General features: G+C 36.3%; 2 protein-coding genes and 1 non-coding gene across 6 annotated transcripts; 1 reads left to right on the forward strand and 2 right to left on the reverse strand.

Annotated features, from left to right (window-relative positions):
* Window positions 1-156: 156 nt before the first annotated feature.
* LOC112522701 (external alternative NAD(P)H-ubiquinone oxidoreductase B2, mitochondrial-like) lies at window positions 157-6,246 on the reverse strand. 4 transcript variants are annotated; one of them, XM_025131992.1, is made up of 13 exons: window positions 6,008-6,246; window positions 5,795-5,925; window positions 4,884-4,957; window positions 4,792-4,812; window positions 4,681-4,727; window positions 4,149-4,343; window positions 3,615-3,865; window positions 2,992-3,211; window positions 2,730-2,834; window positions 1,884-2,156; window positions 1,678-1,799; window positions 628-747; window positions 157-524 (listed from the first exon to the last, which is right to left on the reverse strand). In XM_025131992.1, exons 2-13 carry the CDS (start codon window positions 5,881-5,883, stop codon window positions 437-439), a joined length of 1,605 nt encoding a protein of 534 aa, XP_024987760.1. In that variant the 5' UTR covers window positions 5,884-5,925; window positions 6,008-6,246; the 3' UTR covers window positions 157-436. The 4 variants fall into 4 exon arrangements, with proteins under 4 accessions (XP_024987760.1, XP_024987761.1, XP_024987758.1 ...); XM_025131993.1 differs by lacking the exon at window positions 4,792-4,812 and having other exon boundaries at window positions 4,681-4,791; window positions 6,008-6,214; XM_025131990.1 differs by having other exon boundaries at window positions 4,681-4,957.
* A 10,101-nt stretch (window positions 6,247-16,347) lies between these two features.
* On the forward strand, window positions 16,348-16,454 carry LOC112524024. Its single transcript, XR_003070350.1, has one exon. It is a non-coding gene; the product is annotated as a small nucleolar RNA R71 (small nucleolar RNA).
* A 2,076-nt stretch (window positions 16,455-18,530) lies between these two features.
* Window positions 18,531-18,962, reverse strand: LOC112523735. The gene has a single exon (XM_025133412.1). The coding sequence runs from the start codon at window positions 18,960-18,962 to the stop codon at window positions 18,531-18,533; it is 432 nt and encodes a 143-aa protein (XP_024989180.1).
* Between the last annotated feature and the right edge of the window lie 784 nt (window positions 18,963-19,746).

Here is a 19,746-nt window from a genome sequence, read left to right on the forward strand (position 1 = left end):
GATAGATAGATATAAGTTTATAGATTTATAACATAATGAAATCTCGATCACAATTTATTTCGTGAAACTCCAATAGATTAGTGTACAAAACAGTCTCTAAGGGGAGAGAGAAGGGTTCCAACATATAGGACGAAGAATTGGTCCAAGTATAACTGATGGAGGATAATCGATCAAAATAGTATTGATTATATGGTACAATACAAAGGAACGTCTAAGCACACATTCTAGGGCTCAGGTAAAACTAGGTGTAAAGTAAAGCCGGGGAAGGTATCATGGTTGTACCCATTATTCATAGCAGAAGTTTGTAATGAAATTAAAGATAGAATTTGGTAAAAATATGGATCAAGAAACAAAACTTGTTGAAGAGGGGCGTGGCATTATGATAAGTGGAAATTTTGCGACCATTTGGATGGTTTAGTATGCAGAGATATCAACCTCATATTTGACTCGAGTCCCTCCCAAAGATGAAGCGCCGCATCCAGTCCGACACCACCAATGACCTTGTACGCCAACTCACTTGCTTGCTGTACATGTTCATTCAGACAAATATATATATATATATACAAGGTCAAACCATTGGTCAATTTTTTTCTATTATGGGGATGGGGATGGGGATGGGTGGTTTACCTTGCATACACAGAGTACCAAAGCCACTGAGAGCTGTGGCCAATGGACACCCAATCTCCTGGTAGTTGTGCAGCTGTTTGCTCTCCTCCTAATGGAGCAAATTGACCAAGATGCTTGTACCTATACGTAAATCATAAGGTGTTAGGCATTCTTAGATCATTTTGACTTTTCAAGAGTCAAATCAAATACCGTTGTTCAATGGTCTCTTCATAAAGCATAAAGAGACTCGGAAAAATGGATGTTACCATCAAGGCTATGCTTGACAAAGATAGTTGGTTTATAAGCTAGATGACAGTGTAAAATAGTGTAAAATAATAGAGTTGTTGATCATTAATATAAAATATAAGGGATATAATTGGAGAAAAAAAAGTGAAAAGCCGGAACTTGTTGAAATGCTACCCGAAGTAGCTTTATAGAAAGCGAGATTATGGCTTACCAAACAATGCTTTTTCAATAAGCTCAAAAAATAAGGCATGAGTTGCCAACCATGGCCTGCTATCATCTTAAAGACTCGTCACTTTTTCTTGTATAGAATGCAATGTGATTAGTTTACATTCTCTCTTTCCATCATGACATTTTCTTTCTTGCGGAAAAGAAAATATAACAAATTTGATGATAATTCCCTCTTTGATGGTTGTCAATACCTAAATGGCTGCTCCAACCACGAAAGATTCCTACTTGGTGAGGGTGAGGGTGATGACTTCTCTAAAGATATTACTGACATCGGTTTGATGGGGGTGTTAATAATTTTGTTTCTTATTACTCCCTCCATCCCAAAATAAGTGTCCATGTTTTACTTTTAGTTTGTCCAAAATAAATGTTCACTTTCGAAAGTAGGTCTTTACTTTTCAATTATACCCTTAACTATTGAGTAGGGCGAATACTCTTACATTATCTAGGGTAAACTGTGATCTGGTTAATTAAAAGTGTAATGATTGAACACTTCTATGACCTGTGTGCCTTTTTCATTATGGACATTTATTTTGGGAAAGATGGAGTAGTTGCATGACCACCCACTCTATGATGTAGATCTACCACTATTGTACGTACCTGAAGGGACGAAACCTATGACGGCCCGATTCTCTAAAACGCAGAGGACCTTCTGGATTTTTCGTGCATTCCTCCATGCGGTTGAAACAATCAGCAAGATATGAACCTTGCTGAGCTGCAACCTGCAAAGCCGTTATTAAACCACATGAGAATTAAAAAATGATTGATGAATTTAGAGCAGAATCTGATGAGGTCTGATGTTACACCTGAGCTGTTGCTGGAAGATTCTTCATCTGAGAATCTACTTGAGATAGAGCTGATTTGAATTCTTCAACATTCAGTTCGATCGATTCTTTTGCAACATCTCCCTTGGATTCCGTGAGTAGATCAACAAGACTGCTCATCTGTTTATTCTTCAGATAAAGTTGCACCTGTGGATATCTATCGCAGATGTCATCAAGTGCTTCTTGGAATTCTTTGACAGTAAGTGTTCCTGAGTTGTCCTTGTCTGCCTTTTGAAATATAGCTGAAATATCCTCCTGGAGATGAAGGGATACATGAGATTCAATTTAAGAACCAGAAAGATAGATGTTATAAGAGAACTCCTTGGCATATTGTTGTATGAAGAATGGAACCCCATTAGATTACTCTCCAAAAGAGCCCTTGAGGAGAGAATGAAGATTCCAATAGCTATTGAGAAGAAATGGTCTAAATCTAGCCAATGTGGGACTCTATCATGCCCCCTCCAACGTAGGCTAGACAGGCATAGATTGTCCCAGAGTGTCGACAAGAGGCTAGCTGGGTGAAGGGGTTAGAAGAGTAGCGAGTACAATTTCCCAAGAGTATCCAGTCCGTGTAGGTAAAAGTTGGCTCTGTTACCATGCGAAAATATGTAAAACCCCATTAGATTCCTTTGAAGGAAAACCTTTTGAGGAGAGAATGGAATTACCAACATATTTAGGTCTAGCAAAGGGGGGACTCTTAACATTATTTGACCCTCCAATAAATTTGAATTAAAAATTTTCGTAACAAATGAACATCAATCAAATATACAATTAGCCTGCTGAAGAGTAATACAGTGAACTTTTCAAGTGTGTACTCGTAATGCGCACCATGACTTTACGCTGGTTAATTGTGGCACAATCTCCAAGTGCATATATGCTGTTGGTCCCTTCAACTCGAAGCCATTCATCAGTAGCTAATACGCGTCTATTCGCCTATATAGGAACAACCACAAATCTTGTTCACAATATATTAATGGAGTTGGGAACAGAAAATGACAATGAAAAATTTATGTCAAAACACAAAATTTTAACAGTACAAAACTTGCATTCATCAGTGGTCAAGTTAGATTCATGGTGGGGAGGGAAATACCTGCCCAATCTGCTTCATGAAATCCATTATGACAGGACGAGTTGCAATACCCGTTGACCAGACTGCCATTCCATAGGGTATAGTAGAGACCTCCCCAGTTTTAATCACTTTGGTTGAAATTTCTTTTTCTGAGACTTTCACAACCATCTCCCCTGTTTTCAAATCTATACCATCTCTGTGGAACTTCTCTTCTGCAAAAGTGGTGATTCGTTTGTCAAACCTGCACAACATGAGCAGCTACCTGCATAAGCATAGACAATAACAAAGATCCTTGCAGGCTAATCCAGACATAGATGCTCATGATCATTGTCAAACTGCTTTAAATACTAATCTCATTATGGTTTCCTAAGGGGCTGTTTGGCATATGCTGAATGATTTGGTGCAAAAAATGATTTAAAAGGTCAGAATGTAATCATCAAGAGGTAAACAAACAGCCCCTAAGATGTACATGACACAATAGGTAGTAAATAAGACAAACCAACTAAAATTGCATGACCCTTCAAAATTGTAAGCCTAATATGCTGTGAGGATAAGAAACTTGATGTGTGATTTTGTACCTCAGAAGATGCAAGTAAAAACAGGAGAAATTGCAATGGTTGTTTTAAACACTAACAAACACTTACATGTTCAAGATATGGTCTGTTGCCTCAAGAAGCGTTATCTTAACCAAATTTTTAACAGATGGGTACAACTTAACCAAATCCTCAGACACAAAATCATGAAGCTCAGCTGCAAACTCCACTCCAGTTGGCCCACCACCAACAACGACAAACTGAAGAACTCTTTTCTTCTCATCTTCACTCAAATTAGGCAGGCTTGCCTTTTCAAAGCAGTCTATTACTGTCCTGCGGATCTTCTGAGCATCTTCGACTTCCTGAATGAAATTAGTGAAATAATTAGGAATATAGTCAAGACACTTTAATGTAATTGAATGAAGTTGCTTCCTCTTTTTATCATGTGAACCGAAAACGCAGATATTTAAGCTTGATCTACAATGGATCTGGATTATAGTCATGCATTTTGGGTCATTGGTCTGTGATTGACCTTGTGTATAAGAGGGATATCAGTTTTCGACCAGCTACTCAACATCATTAAGATCTAATACGTAGCCAAACCAACCTATAATATGAAACAGTAAGATTTGATGAGTGAATTACCTTCAAGTAGTGGCAGTTTTCTTCTACACCAGGAGTGTTGAACGTATTAACACGGGCTCCCATTGCAACTACTAGGTAATCATAATCTACAACAAATTCTTCTTTATCATCTTGACTTGAACGACAGTAAATTTTCTTATTTTTTGCATCAATCCTGTAGCATTCAGCTTCCCAGTAATCAACATTTACATTCTTCTGTTAAAGCATTAACAGGCATTGGTCAGTAACTGAACTTTTATGAACTATAACTTGCAACCAGTCCACACAAGTAGGAAACGAACGAGGAAAACATAAGATATTAAGGAAACTCACACAGGACAGACTTCTGTTTTTTGAAAAATAAACTCATACAGGACAGATAGATAAATTGTCAAGCTGGACCCTTGTGTAGTGTTCTTTAAGGAAAATAAGTCTTCACCAAACATGTATGACAGAACTAAAAGCCCTTCGAAATTACCAAAAATGCTCAATTTTAGGATAGCTTTGTTCTGTATTTATAATGATGGTTTGTGACAGAAGCCATGGATAATACCTTCTTGACAATGTTGCGGATCGGTTCAACAACGCTGCGAGCTTCCACTGTACCAACGGTTACACTTGGTAGTAAAGGCGTGAATGCAAAGTAATTCCTAGGTGATATCACCTGGATGTCGTATGATGGATTCTTCAGATTTTTCAAGAAACTTGTTCCAGCCCAACCAGTTCCAAGAACCACCACCCTCTTTTTCTCATTACCTGCCTCAGGTAACTCATCAATCTTCCCAACAGTTTGCACGTTTGCCTCAGAATAAGCCACAAGACCCCCACCACTACAAAGATATTATATAAATAACTGAAGGTGGAGAAGCTAAATGAATGTCATATATTCATAAGAAAAGCTATGAACAATAGTAGTTATTGCATACATGAACACCAGGATTAGATACCAAAATGAATGGAACTTTTTGCCAATTCAAGAATAATGTTCTCCATACGAACATAGCAAAGAGAAGCTAACAATATCCAGATGGATGTTTTTCCTAAAATTTTAGGACTTATGTAGCAAGAGCCAAGAAGACAAAGCGATCATGTAGCAAAATGAAATGTTTAAGATTGAAGACAACATTGGACATAAGTAGTTCAGAGAAAACTGTAGATAGCAGTGTAACGTACCACCATAGACACAAATATACCATGATTTTTATGCAAACACTTCACAGTCAATGATCAGAAAAGAGAAAACTGCATTTCAAGCAATTCGATGACAAAACTGAAACAGAGTTTTTCAAATAACATAAACTAAAGGTCCTGTAAGATCAAACCAAAATCAACATAATTTTTGATGATACGACGGATAAAAAGGGATCAAGGTCAACTTAAGAAATCACCACAAGATTGAACAAGCCTGCAACAATCATCAATATATTAGCAAATCTCGACTAACACTCTAAATATCTACGTCTAATCGGCTCATTAATCATTAAACCATAAATCACTAACGATCGTATCCACTTTTCACTACAATCCAGATCTAATTTACTAAAAAACGCCCCAAGACTCCCACTAACAACACATGCAATAAATTTCATCAAATTTAGATCACAGTATATTAAAAAAGCATCAATAACAATCAAATTGACTAAGTTAGACTGAATTAAACGGTGTACCTGACGGCAAAAACAACGAGAAATCTCGAAAGCGAAGGATTTTCACGGAACGTTCTGGAAAACCTTTCGTAGAAATTCAAACTCCTCATTTCTGCTTCAAAATCTCAGAATTTCAGATCTAGATTCTTCACCTGCTTGACCGGTAACAAGAACAACATAATCATTCGTCTGTACATATATAGATGTAAAAACAGATAGAGAAAACCTCCTTACCTTACAGAGAGAAAGAGTGATAAGTTGATCTGGCTGAAGGTTTTGTCGTCTTTGTACAACTAATCTTTGCGGTTTCGTCGGAAGGAGGCGAATATTAGTCACTGCCGGCTGGTCTGGAGATGACGTGGGAGCAATACAGTTGGACACGTGGATATCGGTGGCGGTGAACGGGAAACTTGGAGGCCTATCTCTCTGGAGGTCAATAATTACAAGTTCGAGAACGTGCCACGTGGTCGGCGCCTTTGGTTGGTTAAATATTCTCACGTTTGCCTTTTCGTTTAGACACGAAAAAGGTCCCCCACTTTTTATATTCTAATTTCATTCAACATTTTCGACAAATATTTTTCAGAGCAAATTACATAAAATTGGCGATAATTTTTAATTTTCTTTTAATTATGGCAATGTTCCAGATCAATTTACATGCATCTTTAATAATTTTACAAGTTACTAAATAAGGTGGTTCCAACTTTTCTGTTGACCCTATCATATGTATATTAATAAACTAGAATGATATTTGCATAATGTAATGAAATAATCTTGATTTTAATGTTTTATTTTATATTATTTCTATCGATGTAATAATACGATTTTATGTGGTACTAAAAAACGATAATATTTTTTTAATAAAATATAAATTTGAACGTATAATAAATTTTTTGAAAAAAAAATATATCAATTTTAATATCAAATTAAATATTTAAAATTTTTGTTTTTTTGTGTGTAATTTCTTTAATTCAATTTTTATTATAATTTAATTTAAATTTAACAATGAAATCATTTGTTTTTGGTTTAATAATATAGTTTTTTATAAACATGATAATTAGTATTTTGTTAGAACTCAATAACTTCATAAATATATTTTAGATTTTTTATATTTAAAATGAGATACATATCTAGTATTTTGTTATATTTATCTGCATTTAGTTACACGAATTCAAACATGAAGCTTTAATAAGTTGTACATATGCACAATTTATTTGTAATCTTAAATTTTAAGTAATATGTATCAATAAATAGTACTTAATGCATAAAAAATGGTTTTAAAAAGTTTTTGTCAAATATTTTATAATATAGTATAGATAAATTAATCTGAAAAAACTTATGTCATATATTATACTAAAAGCCTTACATTTTAATACAACAAAAATGTCGTAAAATACAGTAACATATAAAATCCTCAATTCACTTAAATAGTATCATTCTTCTAACATTTTTCAAAATAAAATTTTCAATATGTTGTTCATAATCAACTTTCTCCAAAAAAAATCATTAATAAGAACAAAATTGTCATTTAGAATTAACACAAGTAGCATTATGATTAGCATCAACATCAGTGGCGTTATGATTAGCATCAACATCAGTGGCGTTATGATTAGCATCAATATCAGTAGCATTATCAATACTAAAGTTAATAATCAGATAAATTTTTAATGGTCAAACTTGATTTGATGACCACTTAAAAACATACTTAAAGTCTTAGGATCATTTGTCAAACTTTTACAGTTAAGTGTTTATCAACAAATGAAGGCATTCTTATTAACATATAACATTGGTGACCATAAAAAATGAATTGCTGATAAACGTTTAAAACTTTGTAACAATTACTGGATAAGAATGCCCAGATAAAATTGGTTACTTTGATAAAATTGGTTACTTTGATACTCAAATGTAAATTTTTTAAAATATTACAGATAAAATTTTGTTTCTTTACTCTTATATGTTTAGTTCCTCCTAATCATTTTTTACGGTTCCCCCCAGTGGCCTAGTCCGTTTTAACAAAACTCCCACTCCCTTGCTTGAGAGACGTTCTTCCCGTGTATTGTTACCGCTAGTTATGGTAATCATATTACAATGATAATGTTGGTTGATTATTTTGTTAAATATATATCAAATTCTTGTTCTTTTAGTTTTATATATGTCAACCAATTAATCTAGAAGAAAATTATATAAATTAAATAATAGTATACTTTTTTATTTGGTATGATAAAAAAATGAGCGAAATCGAAATTTACCTTATTTGATTAATCGAACCGTTTAATCCGCAAACCGAGTAACCCGAAACGGTTTTGTTTTGTGTAAGCTATTTGATTTCTGATTACTTTTATACCCTAGGTCCTCTAGTCATCAAAGTTTTTGGATCTGCCACTGCTTACTTGGTAAGATTATTGGTCCTTCCAATACTCAATGGTAAGATAGGTATGAGTAGGCGCTCACTTAACAAGTATTTAGTAAACGACCCTTACTAGTTAAATTATCTTAAAAAAAATTCTTTTAATTAAAGTATTTATAGAAATTGATGAAAATTTGAACATTAACTTTTTGGAAAATATCTCATTGTTTAATCTTAATAAGTTATAACCAATTAGAATATATAACATCATATTTTTATAAGTTCCTTGATTGATTTTATTTCTATTTTGGACAAAATTGATATTAACATACAAAAAGATACATATTTTTACCTGATTTTCTATTTTTAGGAATCGATGCTTCTTTTACTATCACATTCAAAAACACATATTCTTAATTTGATGAATTTGTATACTAAAATGTGAATTTTTTTAATTGTTAGACGTCTGGTTATGAAAACTATATGTTGAAATGAGAATAGGTGTAATTAATAATAATAATAATAATAATAATAATAATAATAATAAATAAAAGTAAACTACATTTTTTGGTCCTTGTGATTTATATGAATTATTGAAAGTGGTCCCTAAACTTCAATAATTAAAGTTAACATCCCTATTGTTTACTTTTTGTGTTGAAACTCGTACATGATCATTAACTCCGTTAAATGAAGGTTGTGATCGTCTTCTTACTATTTTTTTTTGTGTGTTCTTCTGTTTTTCCTTTACCTATTAAGTTATTAATAATATTATTACTTATTAACTAAAATAATTATATACAAATGTATATACAAACATACATACACACTTGAGCTCTGGCCACGAGCAGAACATCTCCCAGCCAACAAAAGATGTAAACTCTCGCGTTTTAATACCCCAAACCTTGAGCTCTAATGTTGATGCCCACCTCTCGATTAGTTTCCTCAATACGTCTGAACAGGACCAAACCTCCCTCGATGATGTAGGATTCGCCTCTATTGCTCTTTCGTTACTCTCCACAAGAACCGCCTATTTCCCGATGGTACTAGAAGTGAGGAAGGGGAACAATAAGGGGTGGGGGTCATCCGGGGAATGCGAAGGGTGGTCCCTATGTGTCTGTTACGTTGGAGATGGTATTTGGGTGATCGAACAAAGGTGGGAGAGCGACTACGGGAACGGAGATGGGAGGGTGGAGAGCTGGGGGAGGACCTCCGGTGGGAGAATCACCGGTGGATGGTGTAGTGGTCGGTCGTGATACCGATCTGGTATGGAGTTTTGATACCGATCTAGTACGGGGTTTCCACCATATCTCTGTAATGGGTACACCTTGACTGAGAAACGAACGGTGGGAGAATTTGTGATACCGATCTGGTATATGGCGGAAATAGAGAGAAAGGGTATTAGCAACATCTTCATCTATAACTTTTAACTGATGGTATCCCGACCGCAAATCGATTTTTCAAAAATAACTGACTCCCATCAGTTGATCAAATAAATTATCGATTCTTGGTAGAGGATACTTATTCTTAATTGTTAGTTTGTTTAATTCCCGATAATCAATGCACATCCGTATCGATCCGTCTTTCTTTTTGACAAACAGTATCGGAGCACCCCAAGGTGAATTACTCGGTCTGATGAAATATTTGTCAAGAAGATCCTTCAACTGAGTAACTAACTCTTTCAATTCTGACTGTGCTAACCAATACGGTGTTTTAGCCACTGGTGCTGCCCCGGTACTAGATCAATTCTAAACTCAATAGATCTATCAGGCGATAGACCAATCAAATCTTTCCGAAAGACTTCTGGATAGTCGTAGACAACTGGAATTGACTCTTGCTTACCTTTTTCTTTCTTCAAATTGATCACATAAGACAAATAACCTTGACATCTGTTCTGAATACATTTGCGAGCTTTCAAAACTGATAACAAATTGGTATGGTGATCCTTCTGATCACCATAAATAACAATCGGCCTTTTCTCTGGCAAATCAATACTGATCATTTTCTTGTTACACAAAATAATGGTCCAATTTCTACCAACCAATCCATTCCCACCACAACGCCAGATTCTTTCATCGGCATAGGAAATAAACGGATTAGCAGCCCACACCCCTCAACTTTAATTACACAATTATGAAAGACCTAGGCAACAGATACTTGACTATTAGCGGTATCAACCACTAATGTATCGTTAAGGGGCACATAATTCATATATGCACAATTAGCAAATGATGGTGATACGAAAGAAAAGTTCGCACCGGAATCAAATAGCACTTTAGCATATATAGATTTAACAAGAAAGTACCTGTTACCACATCTGCCGTCGTTTCAGCCTCACTTTTTGCCATCTGAAATGATCGGCCCCGCGCCCCACCCTGTCTTCCCCTCGGTGCATTGGGCCTTCCACGGGTGCTTGGAGATTTTCCTCCCATGGTTAATCAGAGAACTCTCAACTGTAGACAATTCGATCGAATATGATTGGGGAATTGCACTGGAAGCAACTTTTAGGTACAAGGCAATCCCTTGATAAATAACTCGACTCGCCACATCGAAAAAACTTCTTTGGTTCAGGTTGACAATTTCTCTGGTGCACCTACTGACATCGAGGACAGGCTATAATAGTTGGTTGTTGAAGAGGTCGGTTATCTGTTTTTATGAATTTGGGTCTTCGGAAACTGGTTGAAGACCCCTCCCACCTTCATTTTTCCACTACTTTTTCTTCACCCTGTCGATTCTTGTTTCTCTCTGTTACTTCGGCAGCATTCATAGATAGAGTGTAACACCCCCAAACTCGCATTGCATATAACATATAATTCATACAGAGATTACATGTTTAATCCCACAAAGGTCCAAAGTACAAGAACTATATTACAAAATACATAACCCAAAAATTCCAAAATACATGATCTTGTATTACATATCATCTAATATCAAAATACATCCATTGATATTCATATAGCTTAAGCACATAGGGAAACAATTCACATATTCCTTTTTCTCTTACTATCATTATACTCTGCATTTCCTGCAATACATATTTGAAAACACAAAATAAGGGTTAGACATATAGGTCTACTGAGATCCCTTTTCCATGTAGTTGTAGGATGAATATCACCAAAACAATATTCAAATAAAATCATTTCCCATAATGAAGTGTAAATCTACATTTTGTTTGTGTCCATCGAACCTCTGGTTCTAAAGACCAGACTTAGAAAATATTTTAGCAAGTAAGAGAACCAAAGCTTTTGTGATTCCTTTACCAGAGCTTCTAGTTAAGCCAACCAGTGCCTCTTACTCAAGTAAACTCCTTATAAATGCTCATAGACTAATACATAACATAGTAAAGTAGTTTTCACAAGCATAAAAACGTATTTTAAAAGATCTTGTATGATTAGAGCTCTGGTTCTACTATACCAACCATAAGCCTCCTGGTCCAACGCGCAGGCCAACCAGAGCCCCTCTGGTCTGTCTAATATTGTATAAAAAGTTTTCTAAGTTATATAATCCTTTAAAACATTCTTTAAAATATGATTTTGGCACAGAGCTCTTATCTAATAGATACAAAGCCTCTAGTTTAAGTAAAATTCGTGTAAAGACTTGTATCAATATCAAAACAACAACCAAAACCCTCTTGTTCTATTATGAGGACCAACCAGAGCCCCTCTGGTTCCTTTTAAGGAACAACTAGAGCCTCTCTGGTTCCTCTTTAAATCAAACGCTTTGTTCAACATTTATCCAAAACCATTGGCCATAGACCAAGTTTCCCCCTTCTCAATAACATCAATATTATCATTTCTAATAAGAGCAACATTTCTGAGTCCTCAAAGCACAAAGAAGAAAGTACTCAAATCTATTGCAATCTTAAAAGATATAATAGCAAGAGCTATAATAATTCCACACACAAATGCCACCATTATATCTAAAGGTACACCTATCCTTGATATGCAACCCTTATAACAGAAGGTACACCTCTCCTTGATATGCCACCCTTATTTCCTCATCAAAATCTATGGATTAGTTCCAAACAAAGACAAACCGAAGTTATAACCGTCTTGATGAAACAACCTCCATAGTTTTATCGACAAAATCTATAGATTAATCCCAAACGAAGACAGACCGAAGTCATAATCATCTTGAAGGAACATTCTGTATAGTTTTTAACCAATAATAGTTTCAAAACGGTTTTATCTTAAAACTTTGGAACCCAAGAACATCAGTTCTTTTGATCTCATTTCCAAACTCAAAATCTTCTTTAAATCCTTCAAATAGGATATCATCCATAAACTATTTTTAAAGAGCAATAATTGCTTTATTTTCCAAAACAGTTTGCTAAACCCAGATTCATAAAAGTTCATCTTAAACTTTGTTAAAACAGTTTATATCATTCTCTATTCCAAATCAAACATAAAAAACTCCAGATTTCACACATCATTATTTAAAGATCTTTAGTATCAAAACTCACCTTATCAAGCACAAATTGGTAGATTCAAACACACAGTAGTTCCTTCAAACGTTCACAAAATCTCCAAATCACTTTTATGTAAATTGCCTTCTCAAGAACAACCTCCATCGCCACACACTTTTTTCTCCGAAGTTTCTTTTCAAAAACAAGATAAGATAAGATCTTATCTCTTTATTTTTTTAAATTTTTTTAATAGAGGCGGTGGAACTTTTTACTATTTTTAAACTCATAGGCGGTGAGTTTTAATATTTTAAAATCACCTTTTCTTAACCACGAAAGCTACCCATTTTCTTATTAAAATATTAATGATTCATGTATGCATATTATCCAATGTGCATATAATTTAATCACCTTCTCATATATGCACAGAATCCCTGCATGTTCTCACATATGTGCATACTAATCATCCAGTTAATTAAATAACATGCATGCCATCACGTATTTTCACAGAATAATCACATAAAAGTTACCTCAACCCAGGTTGTCTGAAACCCGGTTATAACATTATCTCCCCCTCGAAAGAATTCTGTCCCGGATTTCATTTAACCAAAAAGCCAAGGGTATCAGGTTCTCATGTCAGACTCTAGTTCCCATGTTGCTTCTGAACCCTTATGATAACGCCACTGTACCTTTACCATACCGATTTCTCTATTTCTCAACACCCTGATCTTTCTGTCAGTCACGGCTTCTGGTGTTTGTACAAAATTCAGTTTACTGTCCAGTTTAATCTTTGGAAGCGGTATTGCCAAACTTGGATCAACCAAACATTTGCGTAGATTTAACACATGAAAGGTGCTGTGAATTAGGTTGAGTTCTTCCGGTAGTTCCAACTGATAAGCTACTGGCCCAACCCGTTTACAAATTCTGAACGGTCTAATATACCTCGGACTAAGCTTACCTTTCTTTCCAATTCTTATAACACCCTTCCACGAAGATACCCTCAACATCATAAAGTCACCTACCTTGAATTCAATTGGTTTTCGTCGCTTATCGGCATAACTTTTCTGACGATTCTGAGCTGTCTTGATTCTTGCCCGAATCTGTTTAATTTTTTCAGATGTTACTTGCATAATTTCAGGACCTGTCAGTTGCTTTTCCCCTGCCTCATTCCAACACAACGGTGTTCGGCATTTTCATCCTTACAATATCTCATACGGTGCCGCTTGGATGCTGGAGTGGTAACTGTTATTGTAAGCAAACTCTATCAACGACAAGTGATCCTCCCATGATCCCTCGAAGTCTATAACACAAGTTCTCAACATGTCTTCGAAAGTCTTGATGGTTCTTTCATTTTGTCCGTCTGTTTGAGGATGATAAGCCGTACTCAACCGAATATGAGACCCCAAAGCTTTTTGCAAACTTTCACAAAACTTTGAAGTGAAACGACTGTCAGAAATAACAGATAATGGAACACCATGTCTAGTCACGATTTCCTTGATGTAAATCTGAGCCAACCTTTCTAAGGAATAGGTTTCTCTTATCGGTAGGAAATGTGCAGACTTAGATAGATGATCCACTATCACCCAAAATGCATCATAACCTTTCGGGGTTCGTGGTAATTTAATGACAAAATCCATTGTAATGTGATCCCACTTCCAAACAGGAATTTCCAAGGATTGCATATTTCCGTATGGTCTCTGGTGTTCGATCTTAACTTGTAGACATGTTAAGCATCGTTCCACGTATTTTGCTATGTCCCTTTTTAATCCTGGCCACCAATAGAAAGGTTTCAAATTCTTGTACATTTTATTAGTACCTGGATGGATAGAGTAATGAGACTTGTGACTTTCATTCAGAATGGTTTTCCGCGTATTTCCTTAACATGGTACCCAAATCCGTCCTTGGAAGCACAAAATTCCTTTATCATTCGGCTCCATGATGAAAATCATTTTTCCCACTTTTTCTGACTTCATGTGTTTTTCTTTCACAACCTCTTTCTGATATTTCAAAATCTCTTGATGAAGATCGGGAATTAAGTTTATCCTCATTGCCATGGCTTTGATTGTTCCACTTCTTTCTTTTCGGCTCAAGGCATCGGCTACCACGTTGGCTTTTCCCGGATGGTAGAGAATTTCACAATCATAATTGTTAACGAGTTCAATCCACCGACGCTGTCTCATATTTAATTTCTTCTGATTAAACATATGTTGCAAGCTCTTGTAATCGGTGTAGATTTGACACTTAGTTCCCAACAGGTAGTGTCTCCATATTTTCAATGTGAAGACCACGACTACCAATTCCATATCATGAGTCGAGTATTGCTTTTCATGATCCTTCAGTTATCGGGATGCATATGATATGACTTTTCCTTTTTGCATCAAAACACAGCCCAAACCAAGCTTTGATGCATCACTGTATACTACGAAGTCTTCTGTTCCATCGGGTAAATATAGTATCGGGGCACTGCAGAGATGATCTTTCAGTAAGTGAAAAGCTTTTTGCTACTCTTCCTCCCACTGAAATTTAACATTCTTCCGAGTTAATTTGGTTAATGGCACGACTATCTTAGAAAAATCTTGAATAAACTTGCGGTAGTAGCCTGCCAATCCTAAAAAGCATCAGACTTCAGAAGGAGTCTTTGGTGCCTCCCATTTTTCAACTGCCTCAATTTTTACCAGATCCACTTTTACCCCTGCCTCTGATATAACATGCCCAAGGAATTGAACTTCGCTTAACCAAAATTCACACTTTGACAGCTTTGCGTACAACTTTTCTCTTTTCAAGAGCTCAAGTATCAGTCGGAGTTATCCTGCATGCTCCTCTTAGGTTTTAGAGTATATGAGAATATCATCGATAAATATAATAACGAATTTATCAAGATATTCTTGGCATAGTCGATTCATTAAATCCATAAAAGCTGCAGGTGCGTTAGTTAAACCGAATGACATAATTAACAATTCATGGTGTCCGTAACTACTTGGGAAAGCGGTTTTGGCAATATCTTCTTGTTTAACTTTCAGCTGATGATAACCTGATCGTAAATCAATCTTGGAGAAGTAACTGGCTCCCACCAGTTGATCAAACAAGTCATCAATCCTTGGCAATGGATATTTATTCTTTATCGTCAGTTTGTTCAGTTCCCGATAATCGATATACATTCGCATAGAACCATCTTTCTTTTTCACAAAGAGAACTGGAGCTCCCCACTGTGAGGTACTTGGTCTGATGAATCCTCTGTCAAGAAAATCCTTTAACTGTGTAACCAATTCCTTCAGTTCTAATGGAGCTAATCGGTACGGTGCTTTGGCTACAGGTGCTGCTCCGGGTATCAAATCAATCCCAAATTCATTAACTCTGTCTGGTGGTAATCCTGATAAGTCTTCTGGAAAGACTTCATGATATTCACTAACAATCGGAATCAATTCTTGTTTTCCCTTTTCTTTCTTTGCATCAATTGCATAAGCTAGAAACCCCTGACACTTCTTTTGAATACATTTCCTGGCTTTCATCACAGTTAACAGACCGGTATAATGATTTTGATGATCACCATATATAAAAACTGACCATCTGTCTGGCAATATTATTCTGATCATCTTTTTGTCATAAACAATACTGGTCTGATTTTCTGCTAACCTCGTTAATCTTTTGGGGCCCTATCCTTAAATCACCTCGCACACTAAAATGCTGAGAGTTCTCAGCCATAGTGGTGATCAGAGCCCTCACTTGAGTTGGGGTTTTATTAAAAATTGCCCCTCCACTAGCGGCATCAATCATCTTCCTTTCCATAAGAAGAAGGCCCTCATAAAAATATTGCAACAGAAGTTGCTCGGAATTCCGTGTTGCGGGCAACTAACGTAGAGATGTTTGAACCTCTCCCAATATTCATGGAGGGTTTCCACATCTCTTTGTTTGATACTGCAAATTTCCCTATGGAGTGTAGCGGCTCGAGAGGCGAGAAATAATTTATCTAAAAATAACCGCGCCATTTGGTTCCAAGTCGTTACCGAACCGGGCGGTAACGAGTAGAGCCAATCTTTAGCCCGATCTTTTAAAGAAAAAGGGAATGCCTTTAACTTTATAAGATCATCCGTAACCTCGTTGGGTTTCATGCTTAAACACACCACATGAAATTCTTTGAGGTGTTTGTTCGAACATGTTTACAATGAAATCTCAAAGCAATAACAAATCAAAACCTAATTAAATCAATGTTGGAATGAAAAAAATTAGCAAAACATAGCTAAACTAGGTTACTGATTCTAAAGGTTTTAGGATTTACCGAAAGAATCAAGAAAGATTGATGAGGAAAGTTGTTGTCTTCATTGTCGCATTCGTCTTCTCCAATGGAACCCACTGCTGTCTCCTTCTCGTCTCCGACTTCTCCAATCGAACAGCCTGTTGTCCGCTTCGCTCTCGATCTCTCTCAAACAGCCCCTGTTGTCTTGCTCTCGTCTCTGTCCTATAAAATCGAACCAGCCCCCAAACATGTTGCTGTCTCTTCTATCAAACAGCCCCTCTCGCCTTTTATAATGAACCAACCCCCCATTAGCTTCGATCACGTCCCTCTCCTCTAATCGATCCCACGACTTCTCCCGCTTCTAACCCCACGAACTCGCTCCCTCTCGCCCACGAACAAAAGTCGTCTATCTTCTTTATCGGAACTGTATTAGGCCGATCCCAAATTGGGAGAGGATATGGGCTTTATTTGGGCTTGATGAAGTCCAAAAATGTTAGGCCACAAGTTGGGCTTTTTCATTTCTTTTTGGGCTGGACTCTACAAAATAAAACAATGGTTAAGTAAACACATTTACTCACAAAATGATTAAGATAAGAGGCTTCTTAAAATTAATTTTTTTACCAAGAATATATAGCTATCATCTGCCAACCAATCCATCCCTACTACTATATCAAATTCTTTCATCGGCATGGGAAATAATCTGATTGGTAGCTCACACCCCTCAATCATAATAGTACAGTTATTGAACACATAATCCACATACTTGACCATTAGCAGTATCAACTACTAACTTATTGTCAAGTGGCACAGAATTCATACGAGCGTATAGAGCAAAGGATGGGGATACAAATGAGAAGTTTGCACCCGAGTCAAATAACACTTTAGCATATAGAGAGTTCACGAGGAATGTACATGTCACTACATCTGGTGTAGTTTCGGCTTCAGGCTTGGTCATTTGAAAAGATCGACCCCACGCCCCTCCTGATCCTCCTCTACCCATGCTCGGTCATCCACGGTCATTCGATGTATTACTTCCCATGGTTAGCTGCGGAGCCTTCAACTGCGGGCAGTTAGGCCTAAGGTGATCTGGCGAATTGCAATTAAAACATCTTTTAGTCATCGAGCAGTTTCGGGACAAATGACCTTCTTCACCACATTGATAGCACTTCTTCGGATCAGTTTTGCAATCACCCTGATGAATCTGATGATAACAAGGACAAGCTTTATCACTAACTCTTTGAACAGGTTTGTTTCCATACTTTATAGCTTTCGGCCCTCTATATCCTGATGATGGACCTTCCCATTTCCTCTTCTCTATCATTTTTCCTTCTTCTTGGCGGTTCTTATTCCTTTTGGTCACTTTTGCTGCATCAACAGTCAAAGAAAATGTAGCCGAATTCATGTCTATTACAAACTCTCGGATTGATGGCTTCAATCCCCAAATGTATCGTTTCACTTTTCTTGATACAGAAGAAATATAATGCTCTGCAAACCCTGAGTATTCAATAAACTTTTCTGTATACTCCCGAACGGTTCTGGTGCCTTGTTCTAGTTTCAGAAAGTCTTCCTCCATTTGTCTTATAGCATCTTTTGGACAAAATTGTTCTTTGAATCTGTTAACAAATTCTGCCCATATCAAAGCTTGAAAGATGTCTGCTCTGGCTTATGATTCCACTTCCCACCAGAACAATGCATTTAACTTTAATATAAAGACTGCAAATCTGACTTTGGCTGACTCCACAAATCTGATAGTATTGAATACAGATTCTATCTTCTTGATCTAACACATTGCTTTGACTGGATCTCTTTCTTCCGAAAAGGTTGATGGTTTACAAGTCAAGAACATTTTGATATCTCCTTCTCTATTATTGATAACTGGAACTGATGGATTAACTTCTATTCTGGCAGGCATCCTCATAATGGAAGTCATGGTTTCCCTTAGCTTTCCCATTTCTTCGGCCAACATGTCTCTAGTCACATACTCTGGTTGAGGCATCTGTTCCTGATTCATGTTCTTGGAATTAGATTCTCCTTGGTTTGTATTGTTATCTTCCTGACTGTTTCTGCCTCTGGTGTGCCCTTTATCTCTGCCTCTGCCTCTACCTCTACTTCTACCCTTCGATGTACCAATAGGAGCAAGAACAGGGGAATCCACCTCATTATTAGGATTGGGGCGGGTGATCCTTTTGGACCTTCTGGATCTACTAGTCATTTGTAGATTTCAAAGTTATTAAACATATTTTCACATTCCCAAATATAATAAAGTGTCCAAGTTCAGTTATGTACCTGTAGATTCAAAATTACATTGGCCAGATGTAATCCGAATATACCTTACACACTGATCTCTTAACTTATCATATTTATTCCGAAGGTGCTAACTATGTCTGGGACCCCTAATATGCAATGCAACAGTTTAAGTCTATGCATCAAGCATGTGAATACCTAAATACCTTAAACTCAGGCTCTGATACTACTTCTGTAACACCCCCAAACTTACATTGCATATAACATATAATTCATAAAGAGAATACATGTTTAATCCTACAAACGTCCAAAGTACAAGAACTATATTACAAAATACACAACCCAAAAATTCCAAAATACATGCTCTTGTATTACATATCATCTAATATCAAAATACATCCATTGATCTTCATATAGCTTAAGCACATATGGAAACAATTCATATTTTCCCCTTTCCCTTACTATCATTATACCCTGCATTTCCTGCAATACATATTTGGAAACACAAAATAAGGGTCAGACCTACAGGTTTACTGAGATCCCTTTTTCCATGTAGTTGCAGGGTGAAAATCACCAAAACATTATTCAAATAAAATCATTTCACATAATGAAGTGTAAATCCACATTCTGTTTGTGTCCATAGGACCTCTGGTTTCAAAGACCAGTGTTATTTCCCAGATCTGACAGTAGAACGATTTACACTAGAAGTTTGTAAGAGAAAGTAAACAAGAAGATTAAACAGAGAAATAGCG

Source organism: Cynara cardunculus (assembly GCF_001531365.2).
Source record: "Cynara cardunculus var. scolymus isolate 2C chromosome LG 12, CcrdV1, whole genome shotgun sequence".
In the NCBI taxonomy this organism is placed as follows: Eukaryota; Viridiplantae; Streptophyta; class Magnoliopsida; order Asterales; family Asteraceae; genus Cynara; species Cynara cardunculus.